At 44.4% G+C, this 20,202-nt stretch overlaps 1 protein-coding gene across 1 annotated transcript in view; it reads right to left on the reverse strand.

Annotated features, from left to right (window-relative positions):
• Positions 1–20,202, reverse strand: part of LOC131287469 (cytoplasmic polyadenylation element-binding protein 4-like) — a 218,446-nt gene that overhangs the window by 159,980 nt on the left and 38,264 nt on the right. The window contains exon 2 of the mRNA XM_058316518.1: positions 16,424–16,529. Coding sequence (XP_058172501.1) covers positions 16,424–16,529 — 106 coding nt within the window. The remainder of the gene's footprint in view (positions 1–16,423; positions 16,530–20,202) is intronic.

The raw sequence follows: 20,202 nt of genomic DNA on the forward strand, positions 1-20,202 counted from the left end.
GCTCTTGAAGGATGCTGGAAGGTAACGGTAGATAAGGGGTGTAGGTGTGATGGTAGGGTCAAAGCCAATGGCCAGGGGCTCATAAATAAATTAAAGCATGAAATACGTCTTGCGGTGACCGTAAATCAATGCTACCTACTACCGGCTGGCCCCGACGGCCATCGGAGCGATCTACGAGCCGGCTCTTTATTCTACGGTGAAGATTTTCCAACCTCCATCCTGGCTCCCCCCTCCCACCGACCGGAAATCAAATCCCGCACATTTATCCTTCCAAAAAAAAACCCCCCTGAGAGCAAATCTTCCTCTTTCCACCACGAGCAAGTGACTTGTAGTACGCCGGAATTAACCACTCGCCTTGGATGGATATTCCTAACTGCAGTTAATTTTCTTAAGTTTATAGTCGACCTTTCGCTGCCAAACCACTCTTGATTGGGGCCGGAAAAGATGATGAACCGCCCGAGGTGTATGTTTATTGGCCGGCTTGGTGGTTGTACGAGATTTGGGATTTTTTTTTTTGCAGTTGATCTTCTTTAGAAACATGTTTGATTTGAAATGGTAAGCTGCGTTCAAATAAATCAATGCCGAGTTGCAAAAAAAGTTTGATTGAGCGTAAATAAACCTTTTAATGAGATGAAATAAGGACGGTTTTCCAAGGAGCAATTTTGAATGGGGAAATTTGAATTTGTTATTTTAAATGAAATTGCCTGCTAAAGTTTCATCTTGAGAAACTAATGCATAATAAAATGAAGGCTTTCCACTTTACAACAACTTCAACGAAAGCCCCGGTTCGGTTTTATGCACTTTGGCAATCAATTTTAAATGATGCCCTCTCGGCTTATTGCTGCTGGCGCCTGGTGAAGCACGAAACTACAGGCGGGAAAGATTAAATCCCGGAGAGCAAAACCAACAAAAACAGAAAAAAAAACACCAAACCACTCCTCCCATAACGGTGTGGCAGAAAATCTTTACTAATCCCCAATAAAATTACCATCATCAACCACGAAATGAATCTCGCCCGAAAAACCGACGGGCCGAAAGGTATCGGGAGGATAAAAGGAAAAACCTCCACCCCCCCATGCCCGGGGCCACAAACCACACGCACACAGCTCCCGCTAGTGAGGTGCTGGGCGCTTGTTTGGGAAATCGCGGAGAGTGGAAAAGAAAACCCACCGTCCGTTCCGCGCCAGCAGCAGCGTGGAGCAAATGTAGTTTTGTGGTTGGGTTTTTACTTTACGCGCGCGCGGGAAAACAAATCGCCTTCACGTTCGGCATTCCCTCAGGGGCTTCTGGGGGGGAGACGGTGAGGACGTTGGTGCTAGGTGGTCGCGGGTCAGCTTTTGCGTTTCTTTTTCCATCGGAAGTAATCCTGTTGCATTTTCGTATTTCATTACCGTTACCGAATTTCCGCTGTGACTTCATTAGCAGTAAAATCACGTCCACGGGCAGCCTTCGCTGGTAACGCCGTGCACTCAGCCAGCGGGAAAGCACAATAACAGCAAAGCGAAAAACAAACACAAAATAAGCACAAGTAGAATCAAAAGGAAAAACCCATGCAACTGCGGTTCGCCGACGAATGGCCAAATGGGCCGATGGTACCGGGAAAAACAAAGTGCTCTTAGGGAGTAGGAACGAAGGGTGGGGGGGGGGGGGGACTCGTCACTCGTGCATTCGACATCGAAAGTACCTTAAAGCGGTGAAAAGCTACGAAATAATCCCCACACCACGCACCCACACAGGCACACAGGCACATCCAATGGAGGCGCCTGGTGCGTGCTATCCGCACACGAGTGCCACACATCCGACCAATTTTCCGGCCGTCTTTCACCGAAAAAGCGCATCAAGCTCGTCATCATCTACAACTTTTCCGTCGAATCGGTACGGCGTTCGCACAGAGGAGGGGAAAGACAGCGCCGTCGAACGCGGTTTGGGGTCTTGTCGGACCACACGAGCGGTGTTAGTAGGAAAAGTTTTACCATCCCACCGAGAGACGACGTACGCGAGTTGGCTAGCAAGTAGGGTTTTTTTTCTCTCTTTGTTGATGCAGCAACATTCGAATCAACATCATAGAAACTCTAAACAGTCGACACACGCACACCCGTACTCTGTGGATCACCACTCCCAAATGCTCATTAATCTGCATCAAAAGGAGCATGTTGGAGTGTTGGCTTTGAAGAGTGCCTAACGCGTGCCTATGGTCCAGAAAATATCTCCATTAATCGCACCACTGCTGGCAAATTACAAAGTTTCTACTAATTCTCATTCTATTAGCACTTTGGCAACTTTGCACTTCGTCCATGCCACAAATGAGCCCACATGTTGTGTATCTCCGTGCGGCGCAGTGCTGACGATGGTAGAGTGGCGCTGATAAGGGCGAAACGGTCCCCGAAAACTCTACCCATGCACATGCACTGGAGGCACAAGGAGTGTGGCTTTATTTTTGGAAAACCCCGCTGCAGCAGGTGTGGAAAAGGGAAACCAGCAGCAGCAATTTGAAACTCTTCCCGAGTTTCGGTTTGAGGAAAGTCCGGTGACGAAGGTTGGTTTCACCATGGACAAATCCGGCGTACGGCGTCATGTTTTACGGTTCATTGGTCAATTAACTCGCCCAACGTGTACACTTCGGAACAGGGACAGGCGAAAGGTGTTAAACGTATTTACACCGTATGTTGTGCAATTTAGTGTGAAAGTTTAAGCCAGCAAATTTAATAACTAAGTGGTGCTTTGAAGTGTTGCTCCAGCAAAGCACATTATGCACATAGCATTTTTTCCGGTAGATCGATCAGTGGTGCATTGGAAGAGCTTATTACGAGCATTCAATAAATTTAACGAAAAAGAAAGCAATATCAAAAATCCCTTTCTACGTTGCATCATGGTATTACTGCTAAGGCTAGCTTTTTTTTCAAACACGAGTGAACGAATATTTCGGAGTGTTCTGAAACAAAGCAAAGCATGTGAAATTCAATTCAATACTGCTATCACCTATAGAAAACAACTGTGAGAAAATATCAAGAAGTTAAAACAATCAACCTACAAACTATTTAACCATTATTAGATTCATTGAAAAACACCTGCTGGAAACATACAAATCTATTAGCGCGAAGGAACGAAGCTAGAGAAGCATAAAGTTTTTCACTAGCGAATAAAAATGTTGCAAATGTAAATGTTTGATCCTTTACACGCAAAGCGATTAGTGTAGAATCGATACTCCATCAATAGTTGTGTGTATATATTAAACAACATATCTTGTTTTGAAAATTCACGTAAAGCTGACAGTACTCGTCCATTTTAAAAACTTGAAAACCCGAGACAATCCTTTGAAATAAGATAGCTCTGGTCGTGAAAAAAGAAACGAAAAATGCAAGGCATACTAAAAATTTTAGTATTTAGAATTTGTAATTTTAGTATAATCATTGTAAACCCTTTTCAAAAGTTCAATATTCGTCCGATTATCGAGATGAACCATATGAGTACGAGAAAGAAATTCGGTAAGATAAACTTAAATAACGCATACATATGTCTTTTTCATTTAATATTGCTTCATCCTGGTCCTACTGCATATCCCACTGTATTTAGTTTATCATTTCTTCGACTACTTGTGGCAATCATATACCCGGATTTATATTTCTTTTAGAAATGGGATGAAAAACGAATTCATATTGTAAATAAATAACCAATCCAGGCCGCATATCTGCGAAGAATTACTCTACAGCTCTAGCAATCCGTCGAGATAAGGTTGCACAATCCACTTCGAAATGATTCCCATAGCACCTGTTGTGTAAATAAATCTGCAACAGATGTAGCCCCGTTCCTGGACCGTACCGTTACAGTCGCTCAGATACGCGAAGCTGGGCGCGGAAGTGGAAAAAAATTGGCCGGCGCATGGCGCTGAAAAGCAACAGCCACAAATCCTTCCTTGTCAGAATGAATTTTGCTGTAAGTACTGCAGCATTACCGCCGCTCAGCGAAGGAATCGCGAAGGTGGGAGGTGAAGCAAAAATACGAACGAATTGAATGAGGGAAAAAAACCCAGGACCAGGTTGTTCGAATGTTTTCACCAACGTCTTAAGTAAACCAGCCAAATCATCCCGATTTTGACAGACGAGCGGGGGACGATGGAGGGACAAAAAAAAAAGCTCACCCACACGAGTCAAGAGAAACGGTAAAGGAAACCCTCGAACAAGGGTGCGGTCGAAACATGCAACGAGGATCTGTTTTCCGCTGTCTGTTGACGGTTTGATGCCGGTTTTCACGCTACTTGCTTCTCAGCCGCTCACTTGTTGACGTATGGCTCCCCAAATAACCCACCAGCTGGCGCACTGGCCGCGCGAGTGTGTGTGTATTTATCTGCGGCTCCGATTTAGTTTCGCTTTTTTTCCCCCGCTATTTGTTTTTCCAACTCATCCAGCACCGACGCGTTCCCGTTTTAGGGAAGACCGTTTTCCTGCTCCCTAATCGGTTGAATGGTGATGTGTGTTTGCAATTCAATTTCCAATAAATCTCAATAAACTTCCCCAGTGTTGGGCTCCGTTACGAGTCGGTTTGTTCGTTTCTTTCACGTCGGCGTGGAAAAGCTCGTTTATTTCGTCGTAACACTCCTACATGCGCAGGAAACTCTAGGAAAAAAAAATCATCCTACGTTCAGTTTTCTCCTATATTCCCTCTTTCAACTGTCCGAATTTCGCGCAGCCATCTTCCGTCGAAGTCCGATTGCGAGTTTGCAAAAGATCCCGCCCGCGTTCCAACCCGGATTTTCGTTCCCCTTTCTACTTTCCGGTGAAAGGGAAGAACATCCAACGGGCTAAGAGTTGGCCGATTACGAGCTTCATAAAGTCCATTGCGTTCCAACTGTTGCCGACACTCGCATGTGTGGGCACGCAACGGAAAAGTCAAGCCATCAGGCACCGAAGCGCGTAAATAGGCTTTGGCAATGAGATTAGTGTTTCGATTTCCGGAATGCGGACAAACCAACGCAGACACGTTCATCCAAAGAAACTGCCAGAGAAAGTAACTTTGTCCAGCGCCATCGGGTATGGCAGAAACTTTCCGGCTTCCTCTGCACCAACATCGTTGGATGGAGGGGATGGTGGAGCCCAAGTTGCCGCCTGCGAGCAGCAGCGTGCTGGCATAGAACTAGTGGGCCAACATTTTGATTTGAGCCGGAAGATATTCGCACTTAATCAATCGATTTGTTTGGCTGAACTCAAACATTAGCTCGCAATGGATTTCGGCCCGAAACGCTGTTCGATGAGCTGGAAATGATAAAAGCAATACGTCCAGGCTGGAGGATTTAAATGGCAGCTTTACTGGCATTATGATGGTTTCCTGTGTTGTTCTGTGTTCAAAAGAGGAAAAATCAACCAGCGCCAATGCGAGCTGCTCTCTTCTCGATAAAAGCACGATCGATGTGGAGGTTAAGAAAAAAGGGCCAGGAAAACCAAAACAAGAAACGATCTTGATAGTGAGATTGGAAAATGGTCCAGCGGTGGTAGTAAAACGGATAAAGGAAACACTTAAATGGGCGAAACAAAAGCAAATAAATTGCGAGAAAGCAGTTCGACAAACCAAAACCCCGATCACATAACAAAGCATGGCAACGTGTAATCGTGCCACTGATAAATACAAACCAATGAACGTGTCCACCGACCGGGAAAATTTTACATGAAAATAAAGTACATGTCCGTTTGTTGCAAACCCCTCCGTAGCTTCGTAGTAGGTAACGTGTGGCTTTAGGTCATACGGAGCTACCAGAACCACTGGAACATTGCAAACACCATACCGAAGCGAGCTTGCTAGAATCCAAGATAAATAGAGCGGATGATAGTGGAGTGCAACGAGCAAGAAAAAACTCCACCGTCAGCACAAAGGAGCGGAGCAGTAAATCCCGATAGCGACGCAAACCCCAATCGAACCGATTCGTCGAATGTAAATTGGGGTGGATGAACGGGATAATTGTGATTTACTGAAACCGATTCCCGGGTTCGATTGCGACTCCGAGGGCACGCCAGCATCCACCGTTGCCCAAGGTTTTCCCGGGCACGCATCAAAGCAGCGCCCGAAGCAACGAACCAACGGGCAACCTAATGAATTGTAGTCTCGATTATCACCGCTATCGGGTTGAGTAATTTCGAGTCGCGTGCACTACGGTGAATTTCATTTTCGTTCCGATTCACTTTGATGCCACACCGAAAGCTGCACCGGGAATGAATGTATCGAATGTGATACAACGATTTTACAACTCCTGTGCGGCTTCCTGTTCAAAAGCTTGATGGATGCGATAATGAAAGTAATCCGGGAGATACTTTCAATATTTTCATTCATCACGTTCATTTGTCGCCGATTGTGCCCGGTTTTATCTGATGATGAGCTCCATTAATGAATCAACAAACATATCAACTGTGGAACCAACGAAGAATCAGCAACTGGGTATTGATTCGTAAAAACTAGTTACGGTCAACTTGTAGTATTTTCCATTTAAAAACTGCCAATTCGTTACTGGTAATTTAAGGATTAAAAAGAAGGTATAGTTTCTACAATATTTTTCAATTTCATTTCATGTATTTGTACCTTCAACTATTGCGACTTTTAAGTCCAATCCGCAAACAAATCAACTTTCTCACACATGGCGTTGGTTGATAATCGGATTAGTTTCTGGTAATGTTGAGTATGATATTTAAAAACAAAGTTCAACTACTCGCAACAACGCTTTGGAACACTTTTTCCCACACGACGCCTCGTAAATACTCTTGTTCTTTGTTGGCAAGTGCCATTTGAAGATCGAAGAAAGATTATCCTACCGATAAAACCTCCGAACGATGGTTGTCCAATTATAAATCACATAGAATTATTCTCCCGTCACTATCGGCGGCTTATCGTCAAGCAAGCGGCTTTGTGCTGCTACTTCCTTTCGCTTTTCCGGAACCCTTTCCCTGCCATCAGCCACATTTTGTTCGGATCGGCCAAAGTCCTTTAGTGAACGAGACGTTTGATGCTGCTCCCATCGCAGGTGACAATGCTTCGCGGCGTTTCGATTCGTCCTACCCGTTCGTTTCGCAGCCCTACACAGCCCTAAGCGGATTACCGACGGGAGGGAAAACTCCGAAACAAGCATGTCACGGTGATTAATCCGTGAATTTGTAATGAAATTTCACCCGGTGCAAAAACCGGAGACAGTTCATTTCCGGTCCCCGAGCCCCCGGTAATCTGGCCCAAGCTTGTTCGATCTGTTTTGTTTACCAGATTGTCGTCGTAATCTTCTGATAGGGTCTTCGAAGATATTGGTTTCTTTTGATGTTGGAGGATTACCGGAGCATGTGTAAATTCTTTCCCGTATTTTCTGCAGCACGAAGTGGAAACGGAAGATGACTGTAGCTTATTGCTAGCATCATAAATTGCACACAGCACGAAGTAAGGACTTCCCCGAACCCGGGACGACTACAACTAGCACTTCTTTATGGTAAACATCTGGACAAAAGCGATGGAACTTTTGATTAAGCTTTTTTTCACCCCCTCCTGCCGGGATACTCTTGCCGAGCAAACAGTTTTGCGAATTTTATCAACAAAAAAGCACCACACTGACGTTTGTTAGTGACCGTAGCAAGAAATCATTATTAATCACAGGAAAAGTAGCAATCACATCTTGCATGGAGCATCTGTTTCCGGAACGCCGTAGACCATCGCTAAATATGGCTGGAAGCTGGAAGAACCAAAAACAAAGTGTCGCTGGACAAATGTTGGTTAGGTATTTTTGGAAGAATGGGCTATGGTCACCGTCTTTTCTCTGCTACTAATAATGCTCGATTTGAAGAAGAAAAACCCGGAAATACAATCAAGCTTCGCCCGCCATCCATAGCCTCACGAATTGGCGCACCTCATCTTGGAGAGTGAGAAAAACAAGGTCACAAAGCACTCCACAAAATTAAACACTCTTTCCCACCCGGTTTCAAAGAGTCCCTCTCCCTTCCGGCTACAGGTAACACTCGGTTCGAGCGGAACGAAAAGAAAAAATTACCCAAACGCTCCTCAAAAATTGGGAGGAGGAAAAAGTGTGATCAAAATAGTATCCCCATTGAAAACCATGGCTTGCTAAAAACAACTTAACAAAAACGGCGGCTCCCAGGTGTGAATGCAAGGGATGGGCTTTCTTCAGTTCCACAAACCATGCTTCAAGATGATGCCGAGCGCTTCGGGAACCATCTTTTTGTTCCGGTGCGTCATACCGGCAACTTTTGTGCTGAAGAGCAGCTGCAAACGCTGGAAAGGTGGGTACGAGAGGTGTGCGACCCAGATGCAACATCAAGTGGATTGCTTTTCATTTGTCATCGGGGAACCGGGCACGAATGCGAAAGCAAAGATGCGTTTCGACTGCCGTAGCAGACGAAGAGATGATTGTGCCGAATGCTCGGGCGACATCGACGACGGAGGCAAAACAACTAATTGGACGGTAATTAGTTTTATGCCAGGTCCACACTTTTGTCTGACTCATCTGCAGAACTGGGAAGTTCGTTTCAAGTTTTCGATAGTTTTCATTGAAATCATCAGTGTTGAGAAGAAATTGTTGATCTAATGAAAAGGTTCGGTATACAACGATATAATTTCAGAGAAAATATACATTAAAGCATACAAAAACTCACAAATCCAGTATGTGCTGGGTATGTTCATGGGTAATGCTCATAAATAGGATACACGTACCTGGAAGCAGAAAAAGAAATAATTAATCAATGTTGCTATAGTAGGATTTTACGACTGAAGGTTCCGCAATGGTTGAAAAGCCAAACAAAACCTTTAGAAAGTTTCGATCATACGAATAAACTTATTCGACTGTCATTTTAATTTTCAAATATTCTCCTGCTTTCATATCCACACACTTTCGATGAATAACTAACTGAGCGAACGACTGTCATCTCCACCAGTTTGAATCGGTAAAACTTGTTGTTACGCCGCCGTGAAATCGCTTAAGCCAAAGCACTTTCGCACCCTTAATGCGAAAAGTTCGAACTCAATCCGATCAATAGTCAGCCAGTGTCAAAAAACAGTTTACAAAGTTTGGCGATCCTTCTTGGAATGCGCGCAGTGAATTCGGCCGCGAAAGCTCGGGAAAATTGCCTCAAATTTGTTCCTCATGCGCCATTTCTCTTCGTTCGACTGTAACAACACGAGAAGGGAAAAGTTTCCTCGTCGGTTGGTCGATCGATTTCTTGACGATTGGCTTAGCAAATTTGGCCGCCCTCTTGCACTTTTCTTGCTAACGGATACTTCGGCTATCACAGCTGAGAAGTGTGTACGTTTTGTCATCTGTTTTGATGGATCAGGTTTTTTGTTAGTAATGTATACAGTTGTAAACTTGTATACGTAACGTTTCAATAATTCTTATTGAAAAATGTACGAAAAAAATTAGCTATAAGTTTCTAACCGTGGTTTTTTAAGGAAACCATTCGTTATTATAATTCAATTAAAATTGTTGTATTTTTTTAACAGACTAACGCATCTTATTTATTTCGTCTCTTCTTTCTTTGAAGCTACAAGATGTGCATTCATCAAGTTACAGGGTGGGCACGCAACGAAACATTTAAATCGAAATTATTGTAATTTCCTGCTCGGCTGCACGCAATCTCAGCTACGTTGCCCGCAAGCAATACAGAGATTCAGAATCTGGCCACCACGGAAAAGCGTGACACGATGTTTGCCCCCCTTGGAGCAGGAAAACCAAACGAGCGCCGACCGAGGACGCGTCGTCTCAGTAATACGTCCAAACAGGAGGCAAACTCATTTGCATCGTCTCAAGCTGCTCGCTATCCTGTCTCGTAATTCGGACAGGTGACCTTTTCGCTGCCCATGCTTGGCTGCTAATTAATTGCAATCTATCGGAAGCTAGCAATCGGAAGTTTTTTCCCTGGTGTCGGAAGAAACGGATTTTCTCGACGATGTTTTTCGTTCGTGTTTTATACCTACTGCTGAGCCTTAATACAGCAGACTGCCTGCCTGCCCAACTGTTCCCAGCGGTGCGTTACAGTTCCTTCGGAAAGGTAGGCAAGAACAAACAAACGAATAAATTTGCATAATCATGCAGCAGGACGCACATTTCATGCTACTTTAACCGTCATTTTCTTGTTCCACCTTTTCTGCTTGGTTTTTGTTTAAATTTGTTTCAAAGAATAATTATGTTCGCTTGTTTTAATTTGCACATTTCTTCATTCTCCATTTATTGTAATTGCTTTCAAAATCATTTCCAAAAGTGTTGCAACAAAACCAAGGCTACAACATGAATTATATGAATTAAAACTGTTTAGTTTAATAAGGAGTAGTAAATCAATATGACTTTGTATCGATTACTAAAAAAGCAGGTAGTTCACGTAACAAAACGAATTTTCTTCTTCAGCTCTCACTTGGATGTATATGCATTGAACATTACTAAAATCTAAGAATAATTTCGTTGAATGAAGATTAGAAAAAGTTTCAGTGCCTGGGTCAGAGCCGAATTGTTTCATAATGACGTATGCCAGCTTATATTTAATTTCCTTTTACCTTGCTGTGTGCACCTTTGGGTTGAAGTCATTTGAAAAAACTAAAGAAAGTACAAATCACACACTGGCTCTGCTAAACCAGAGCCGCAGTCAATGTACAAAAGTTCTACAACAAAGAAGGCTAACAAAGCTCTTTGCTTAAAAATGTTGCTTATGTTGATTGCTGCAGACAAAACAAAACTAATAAGAATTCATACAGCAATTTTAATGGTAAATAAAGAAGGGAAACACATTTAGTTATTTAAAAACCATTCCAGTGTTGTGAAGGAATACTCTATTTTTGAATTCTCAGTTCTGAAAAGATAAATTATCGTTATTTATCATTCCAACGTTTACCCTTGTTTGCCGTTCGATGGCAACGCTTCTGTGGTACTTGTTTAAGAATTGTTCTCAACTTTATTATATCATAATGAAAATATCCCTACATTTCGTAACCATCGATCCGGATTTCCAGTTTTTTACACCGTTATCAGCCACCAGGCGTCTCCATGATGGATGGAACAGGACATTTAATCTATATGCAGGATAAATCAATGCGAAAATTTTAAATAGTTGAAGAAACAGTTGTTTAGATTTTCAGACACCTGCTTATGAGACAATGTAAATTGAATCAACGTTCTGTTGCATATTTCAAAATGTTTGAAAAGTTAGGGTTAGGTAGTATAAAAAGAAACTTATTCAAAGCGTACTCCAGCACGAATTCGATCGAAGTTTTGTGACAGATAAAAATAACTTCGTTCCTAGAGGGAAATTTTAATACAACCCAAACCACTCCAACCGAAAGGCATCCTTCCGACTTCCATTAAAGCATTCATTCCCTTTTCTCTCCCTCGTTTCTACAAACTCCCGAAGGATATCTCTCTTTGGGATAACTTTCACTACACCGCCACCACCACCACCACCAACCAAAGGCGTTTGTATCGAAGCAAAGTGCATATCTGAAAACCAGGAAAACCTCCCGAGTGCAAGCCCGCAACGGGAAAGTTTTTGCGAAGTGCGTGCCGTGGCCATTGTCACACGACTTGAAGGACCCGTGATGCAACCCAGGCCACAACAACCAAACGTTTACCAAGCTGTTCCGTTCCGAAGTGTTCACAATTACCTACACACGAACGATACGAACGTGGCATGTGAGGGCACGCGTGCCCCTCCGTGTATGTTTGTACGTGGGCGTGTGTGTGGTCCAGTTTACTTGCCACCTCTTCGTACTGCCAGTTACGAAAGAAAGTTTTCCACGAAAAACCTCAAACCGGAAGCCACTCTTCGGGATCGTTTTGAGGGTTAGAGAAAGGCGCAGTTCTTATTTCGTGCCATTTTTCTCAATCCCATTGCGCTTTCCGCGTTTTCTTCCCGAGCGGGCTATAGCAAGTGCAACCGCCTTATGTGCCGAACCGCTGCGCCATGGGAAAATCAAACCGCTCTTCCACCACGACCACGACCGCCAGCACGCGAGACCACCGTTTGCCAAAAGTTTTTCGCAAAACGACGAAATTCCACTTCCTTCGCATTGCTGGATGGTCTTTTCCGTCGCACGGAAAAGATGATTAATGGTTCCAGCGGTGCAGCGGCAATAACGGCGCTGCATTGAATGCATTGTCTCCCTTCCCCCTTCCTCCTGGTGCACGTAGTCAACCCCCGCAAACCTTCCAGCCGGACTTCCGGGCTGCATATTTCGGGTGGAGGGCTACGAGCTGAATGCATCTCCACCAACGAACCCGTGAAGCACGCAGCGGTTGGTTGTGCTGAGGAAAAACCACCAAAACCGGCACCCGGATCGGATCGGCTGCGGGACAGCTTCGGGCGGCTGGCAGGAAACATGGCGTGTCCGGCCACAATACACTCCGACCGAAAACCGACAAAGTTCATTTCGGCGCACTAGTTATGGGTATCATTTCATTGGGGGTTATTTGTAACTTCGGCGTCGTGGGCCACACAATGGCACTCCGGGCGAACCGGGCCCCAACAGTGAAGGTTTCGATTAGTTTTGGAAAATTTATCGCACCTCCCGACCATTGGTGCTCGGTAACCATTTATCCCAATCGGGCGCTAGTGGAGGGAAGATGTAAAGAACTGAACGAAAAAAAACCCACCCATACACACACACATGCAAGACAAATGCAACCCAAGTGGGGTACGGATTTTGCCCGGGAAAGAAAACATAATTTCCTTCACTCCTTATCATGCCCCCTCGCGTGCCATTCATGCTCCCGGAAATTCACACGACAATAGTACGGAAATATATGGAAAGCGTTTCACATTCGTCCACCATCTCGTCTCGTCAACAGCGCCGACTTCGAGGCACGTCCGGCGTCACGCCCGACCATGTTAGTGTCGAAATTCGATCAACTCACACTCAATCACAGATTCATCGGCAAAAGGTTATTACTGAACGATGCGTCTTCCGTGTCCATCAGCGTCTCGGCCAAATGTGTCGGTTCGTCGGTGGAAATGGCGAACAGATAGCGCACTCGGCTCGGGTGATAGATTTTCCTCACGCACATCGCAGTGGCATCATGCGCGAGGATGGACTTTTTTATTTTTCGTTTTTTCTCGTTCCATCTCGCCATCGGACGCCGCCGTGCGAAAAGTGGCCTTGATGGCGTCCCCACGATGACAGCTCCAGCGACGACGTCGTCGATGACGACGTGTGGAATAATTCAAATTTTCCCCAAAAGAGAAAATCGTAACGCAGCCTACGGCCACATAGACGCCGGCGGGACAGTGCGAACGACGTACACCGTCGAGCCAAACGGCATCCAAATCCCCAAAGACAGCCGGTGTGATACGGAATTCAATCTCTACCGTCTGAGCTGGTGGAAAATCGAAGCTGAATCGAGTTCGGAAGACGGTGGCCAAGCACGGCCAAACGGCGATGTTCGTAGTCGTAGGATTGGAGCATTCCTCCCTACCCTAGGTGGCGGAAATGCCACACGGGAGTCTCCGTCACTTTGATGCTGAGTGAAAAAATTTCCCATGCATATTAATAGGATGTTCTTTGATTTTAAACCGTTTATTTTTGTTCTGCCATTTCCAGACACGGTGGATCAGGAAACTGGCAGCATACCGTGTACGGTGTGCCTACTTAAGTGTCAATTTTTTTATTCAAATTCTTCTAGCACGTGTTCAGAGGCAACGATGTAAGCTTCACATTTCCCATTGCTCTTTGCAGCTAGAAAACCTTTGAAGTAAGGCTGCGATTTTCTAATGGAGTTGTTTCGTTTAAACCTACATCATAAAATAAGCCACAAAAGCTTAGTAATTTTCAAATGTTTTCAAATGTTAAATCATTCCCTTGTTTTAAAGTTGATTATTTCTTGGATATCCGATTCATAGATTGTAAAAAGAAATATGAATGCTGAAACCCGGATTTTTCACAGTACTTCTTTCTACGACTTGAGGCTAGTAGTTTATCCAGAACAATTTTTGTGCTTTTCCATTTATTTACAATAATTAGGAACCGTTTTATTTTAGAATATGATTTGAATGATTTTTGAATTGATTTTGATTTGAATGAATATTTAGAAGGATTTTAAATCATGTGTTGCGTTTTGTTGCATTTATTGGATTCAAATCTTAACACAACACGACACTTAATACAATACAAAATAGTGAACTTAGGATTGTTTGAACTAGCAAGTTCAAATGCAACTTTATAAAATGAGCTTATTAGTAAATCTCAACGGAAAAAACAATGCCACCCGTGGCGTCTTATTTATGCATTCTCTCCCGCTTTTTCTTCTGGGATTTATGTATGCTCCATGTCAAGTGCTTAAGTGAAATAGGTCAAAATATGTATTCTTTGGTTCAAAAATCCTTACAAAATAAACCAGTTTTCTGTTTTCTTTTAAACGCACAAAGAGACTACATCATTTTCCATCAGATCTTGTGCTAATTACTAGCTTAAAACATCATTTAAATTATATTCTTTCTCTATAAATCGCTTAAGTAAAAGGGTTTACATCTAAGAGCGAACGTGGAAGCAAAACTACCATCGTAGCACACATCAGAAACCGTTCTCAATGCCGCTTCCAACGACAGTCTGGTGTAAATTTCCACTGTCCCATACCATGTCAGCTGCACACTGTGCACACGTTCGTCATTTTCGCCGGCACACTAGACGTCGTTAACGGAGCCACCGCAATGCAGAGTTGGCGAGCGGCATGCATTTGCAGACCTTGCACACCGAAGAGGCGAGCGCGAGCACAAATTAGGACGATTGTAAGCGGAAGTGTCGAAGTACGCGTGTTGCGGGAAATGTTGCCTCCAACTGTTCGCACTCCGGCATGATGTATGTTTTGGCAGTGGCAACACAAGCCGGCTTCCGTTGAGGCTAGGCCCTGAACTTGCCCCTACTAGCGACGGTTCGTGCAAGGTAGAGCCAATCGGGAAACGTTGGATGCGTGCTGGGATTGTTTTAACGGGAGCCAAGAATGCTGCAAGTTTGTAGCACCATCCGTTATTCCTTGCTCCTTATTACATTGAGATGCGGCCACACATATTACCGTGTAGCTATAAACGATAGTAGTAAGTTACTGCCAAACGGTTACAAGTTTAAATAAGAAAAAATAATTGCTGTAAGCTCCGAATATTAATTGATTTCCGGCAAGAAATATCAAATTCAATATCCAGTCAAGCCTCACACAACTTTGAAAAAAACCTCAGAGGAATTCGAAGTAAATTAAAACAAAAATTCCTTAATTTGAATTCCACAACCTTGTCCATCGGTGAACCATTTTTCATCACACAAGTGTGTACCATACACGTTTTCAGATCGCTGGAACTCACACTTGATTCATACTACCAACCAATAGATCGGTCGTGCGGCCAAAGAGCAAAGCCATAAAATATTAGATGATTAACATTCCAAACCGCTCCACAGATTAACATCCCCAAACTCAGCGCTTCTTGGTTCTTTCGTTGCAACCGCTGTTTTTTTTTGGTTTCCCTTCCCTTGTCGTGTTAGTTTTGCTTCCCCTCAAAATAAAGGCGGCAGTGAAAATAGCTAAAACCTCACCAAAAACCAGATGATTAAAAATGTTCTACGTTCCGATCGTTAAGAAATTTCAATAATCTCTTACAAGGCTCTTTCTCTCTCTCTCTCTCTTCGTCCATCTGCTCGATCTGCCGATGGGCGAACCATAAATCTTCCTCGCAGGACATCGTAGCCCGGCATGCCCGGCCAGTAAGCAGACCGTCTCCACTAGCTCTTGGCTGGGGATGGAGGCAGCAAAGATGGCCCAAGCCCCCTTGGGGAAGGGAAATGGCTGATGTATGGAGTGAGGAAAGGTTCCGAGTGAAAGAAAAATAAAGAACCGTCTCTCAGAACTCGTCCCAACATATCATCGACGGGAAAGGGCGGGAAAAAAGAAATGAAAAAGCTCACGGATGACTGAGGCCGAGCGGAGTGTATGACGCACGATCGATACGGCACAAGGGTTCCGTTTTCTTTCCCCGACAGTCCCTGTCATAAAGGCCTATCCAATCTTAATTAAATTTTTCGCTCATAAAAAAAAGTACCCACAACCGTACGGGCAACGCGAACCCGAAAACCCTACCCGTCCGCCCACGTTTGCCACAGGCTCGGGTCAGCACGCCGGAAGGTGGTTAAGTTTGAGCAGGGTTAGCGTCAAGTATCCTATGGTAATGGCCCTCAAACTGGATGGCAAACATACCTCGCAATGCGAAACGATTGAAGATTACTGGGAAATGTGTGTGCCTCCGCAAAACCGGCGCAGGTGCCGGCCGCTTCTTAAACGGTCTTCACGAAATAATTGTGAATCAAAGTGTGAAAAGCATAAAAGTTTCCTATGACAGCACTATTACCCGGGCCGGTGAAACTTTGCGAACGCTCGGTGCCGACGAGCGGTGATTCAATTGTGGGGCTCACGGATGAGCGGACTTACCTTTCAGATGATCCGGCTGCGAGGCCTCACCCACGTTCCGCATGATGTCACTGAGGCAGTGCTCCAGCGAGCGCATGTCCAAACCATTGCTCAGCCCCGTCCGATCCTGGCGCCGGGTGACGAAGTGGTGTGACGGAATGGGGGAGAGAAGAGAAAAGGGAAAAAAAACGAAATAAAGTTGTTAGAAAATCCGGTCCAAACACTGTGAAGTTAAGATTGCGACGGTAATTAATGGATTTTGTGGCCAAGTTTTTCAGCATTACCCTCCATCTCAAGCCGCGAACCGAGAGCACATCCTCCGAGCGACAACGCCATTAAGCCAGTGCAATCTGCCTTGCCTACCCACCGGCCTTCGCCCAGACCAGAATTTCTCCTCCACCCTTGGTCCTCACCAAATGAGTGTCTTTCGCCTAAGGTCAACCATTGGAAACGGGGGGGGAGAACCCATTCATAAGTTCGTGTATGTTAATTTAGTCCCAAATGGCAAATTGGTACCGTCTCGGCCGTGGAAGATACCAACCGACTCGGATCGGTCGTTGGACCAGTACCTAGCGTCTAATAGCTGGGGCCGGGCCGGTGGGTGGGAGGAAGCGACAGGTAGAAGAAACTAATTTCGAAAAAGGTTAGCCAAGATAAGTTTCACTTTCATACACCATTCACGCTCGAGCGAGTCGTTCAGCCCGTAGAGGAAAATGCTGGGGAAATAAAATACCACTGCGCAACGGTATTTGCTCGCTAAAGTTCTCTAGCTGGGAGCCCTTGAAAAGTTGTCTATTTACTTTACATTCTACCGGGTTCGAGGTATGAAAAGAGGATGAACCTATGCCGTCATGTTTTGTCTACGGCCTGCTAGAACCAGGTTGAGTGGAAACGTCATAATAGTTTATGTTTTCCTTGCTCTCATAAGTGAAACCAGTTTGATCCTTTATCACGTCGTACCTGTTTAAAGCAAAGTTTTGCGCAAAAACTCAGTTGTGAAAGCTAGATGCGCGAAGAAATAGTTCAAGGTAACGCTTACATCGGTCAAAATGATTTGGGTCGATCGGCATGATTTTACAAAAACCAACTCAAACAAGCGAAGTAAATGACGTTTAGTTTGTAGTGGCATAAGTAAGGCAGCATACATTTTAATGTCACGTGTCTACACTGTTTGTATCGAAATTTTTACATTTTAAACGTTTTTGCCCATTGTTTACTTCTCGTTTATGAGCAACCTCTCGAATCAGAGCGTGAAATGAGGTGTTGGATAATCAGTTTTAAAGTTAAAATATTAATAAACTTCAACGTAGAAATAAATTTAAGTAGAATAATAATGTAAATAATATCAATAGCGATAGAAGAAAATCGCCTATAAAAAACGAAAAAGTATCACTGTTTGCGCAGATTTTTATCATCATTTTTCCATTGCTTGCTCTTCTCATTAAAGTACAAGAAAGGATAAAACATGTTTGTGCTGATTTTGCTGATACTTGCCAGAAGTATCCGCCTTTTTCCGTCATGAATCGTACACGCCGGGACAAAGAAGGTGTCGGCAATCAGAAATTTCGCACCAAAAAGGCAATTGAATAAAAGAAATATCTAACGCTTGCAAGCGTATGGAATCTGTGATTCCCGCATCCACATGGATCACTAGCGCCCACATTCGAGACATCGATTCAAGGATCGAATGTTTCCCGTGCGGAATGCCCCCGAACAAAATATTAAACACGAAATTTCACTTGCGCTCAGAAAACTGCGCCCCGTATGGGCTAAAGCGGACGCAAAACGGATGCCTTCCGAAAGTCGTCAAATCACTAAATTGGATCGAACGATACCACTGTGCGCCGGGTGACTTTCCCGCTGCACGGCATTTTTGAATGTGTGTGTGTGTGTGTTTTTTTTTTGCTGCAAATATTTCCAGCAGCAAATATGACACAAGATGGGGAAATCCGTTTCGGAGGTGGAGCAAAAAACACACAGGACGCCACGGGCAGCATCAGGACACTGCCATAATACCAACGCTCGCTCGCTAGCCATGCAACCATCCACGGAATGGCAAAACTGGGTCGTATAAATATTTTCTTATTGGATTTTAAATGAAATATTTCCGCCCGGTACTTCCCAGTCTGTGCTCCGCGAGTGTGTGTGTGTGTGTGTGTCTGTCCACTGCTTCTCCTGCCGATCCTAAGCCAATGTCAGACGGTCCTACCGTGGCCGCTTTGTCCGTATGTGCCACCACCGTTCGCGCACTTCGGGAAAGCTGTGAAAATCGAGCTAAGTTCAGCCGTTCAGTGCCAGAAAGATGGCGGCAGTCAATGACGATGTGCGGTGCCAGTCAAGACAGCTTCCTGTGCGCCTGCCAATGTGCATGTCGTTATGTGTTTTTTTCCATGAGATTTAAAATGTGTCGCCAGCCGGTAAAAGGCTTAGGTATGAGGCCTGTGCAATTCCTCCATTCCAGGATCCGAAGGTCGGGCCATGAGTTTATCAATCTCCCGAAGCGATCCAGCACCGATCGAAACCATACGAATGCGAAGAGATGGCGAAAGTTCCAGTTGTCCTCTGCTCCTTTTCTGCATCAACTCTTGCACTTTTCAATTTTCCCTCGTCCTTTTATCTGTTGCATGTCGGATTTTACGAAACCTACTTTCCCATCTTCTCCAACTTGGAACCCGGATCGGGAAACCTTCCGATTCATTCGCCCAAAGAATTCCTTACATGCGAGAACTAGCAGGAAAATGTCCCATCGATTGCACTCGGTTTTGTCCAGGTTGGGGAAAAGTAAATAGATTTCCCTGCCGGTTCCTGGGCAATGACTGCTTGGCCATCACACATGCTGCTAGAATACGCCCCGAAACCGCGGGAGCTCCTGCATGTGGAATGCATTTGATGCCGGATTTTATTTCCATGACTCGTACTGCCAACATGAGTGGATCGAAGTAAATGATCAGTTTTCCCGCGGATGGGAATTTGCAGAATAAACGTAGCATGTGGCTTGGAGCTCTGTGTGGTGGTACGATTATTATTTTCTGGACCTTTTTTCCGAATTCCATACTTTGAGCATTTCTTTATTATTGCTTGCCGTGTGAAAACAAGAGACTTTTCATAAATTTTATAAAACAAATTGAAAAATTGTAAGCATAGAGTACACCTAACGACATACGATGTTTTTATTGAAGATGTTCTTCTTTTTGGTAAAAACAAATAAATCTTCTGCAAGCCGACTTGAATTCAATCTAGTATTTGGTAAATATTTTTAACTAAATACCAACAAGTAAAAGTCAACACCACGAATGAACATCGCAAGCAAAACCAAACCAATCCCACAATGGCAATCGCGAAGAGTACATTCGATTCATTTCTATTTGTTTTCCACGCCTCGCTAAAAAAAAGCCAGTGGAAAAGTTGATAAACCAAATATAAATGGAACAGAAAAGACGAACCATGGCCACTAACTGGGAGCAAAATCGTAGAAAAACAAACCGGGAGAAATACATACGGAAATAATTCCGGGAACCAGGGTATTTGGGCTCGACCAAAGATCGAATGTCAAACGAATCCAATCTTGGCACGTTACTCGCGGGCGCGCCTAGCAGGTAGGTCATGTTGTTTGCGTTTGCTTTCGTTCCATTTGGGGCCGCCACTAAGGGCGCCAGGCACCGCTACAACGCAGTGTGCTGACGGGCTGATTGGATCAGGCAGCTGGTTCGTCAAGGTTCTCATAATAACTGAACGTTTGTGCGTTCTTTCGCCCGGTAGAACCGATGTTTCCCTACTTGCTGGAGGGCGGAGAAAAACAA

The sequence above is a fragment of the Anopheles ziemanni genome, chromosome 3 (assembly GCF_943734765.1).
Source record: "Anopheles ziemanni chromosome 3, idAnoZiCoDA_A2_x.2, whole genome shotgun sequence".
Taxonomy (NCBI): domain Eukaryota; kingdom Metazoa; phylum Arthropoda; class Insecta; order Diptera; family Culicidae; genus Anopheles; species Anopheles ziemanni.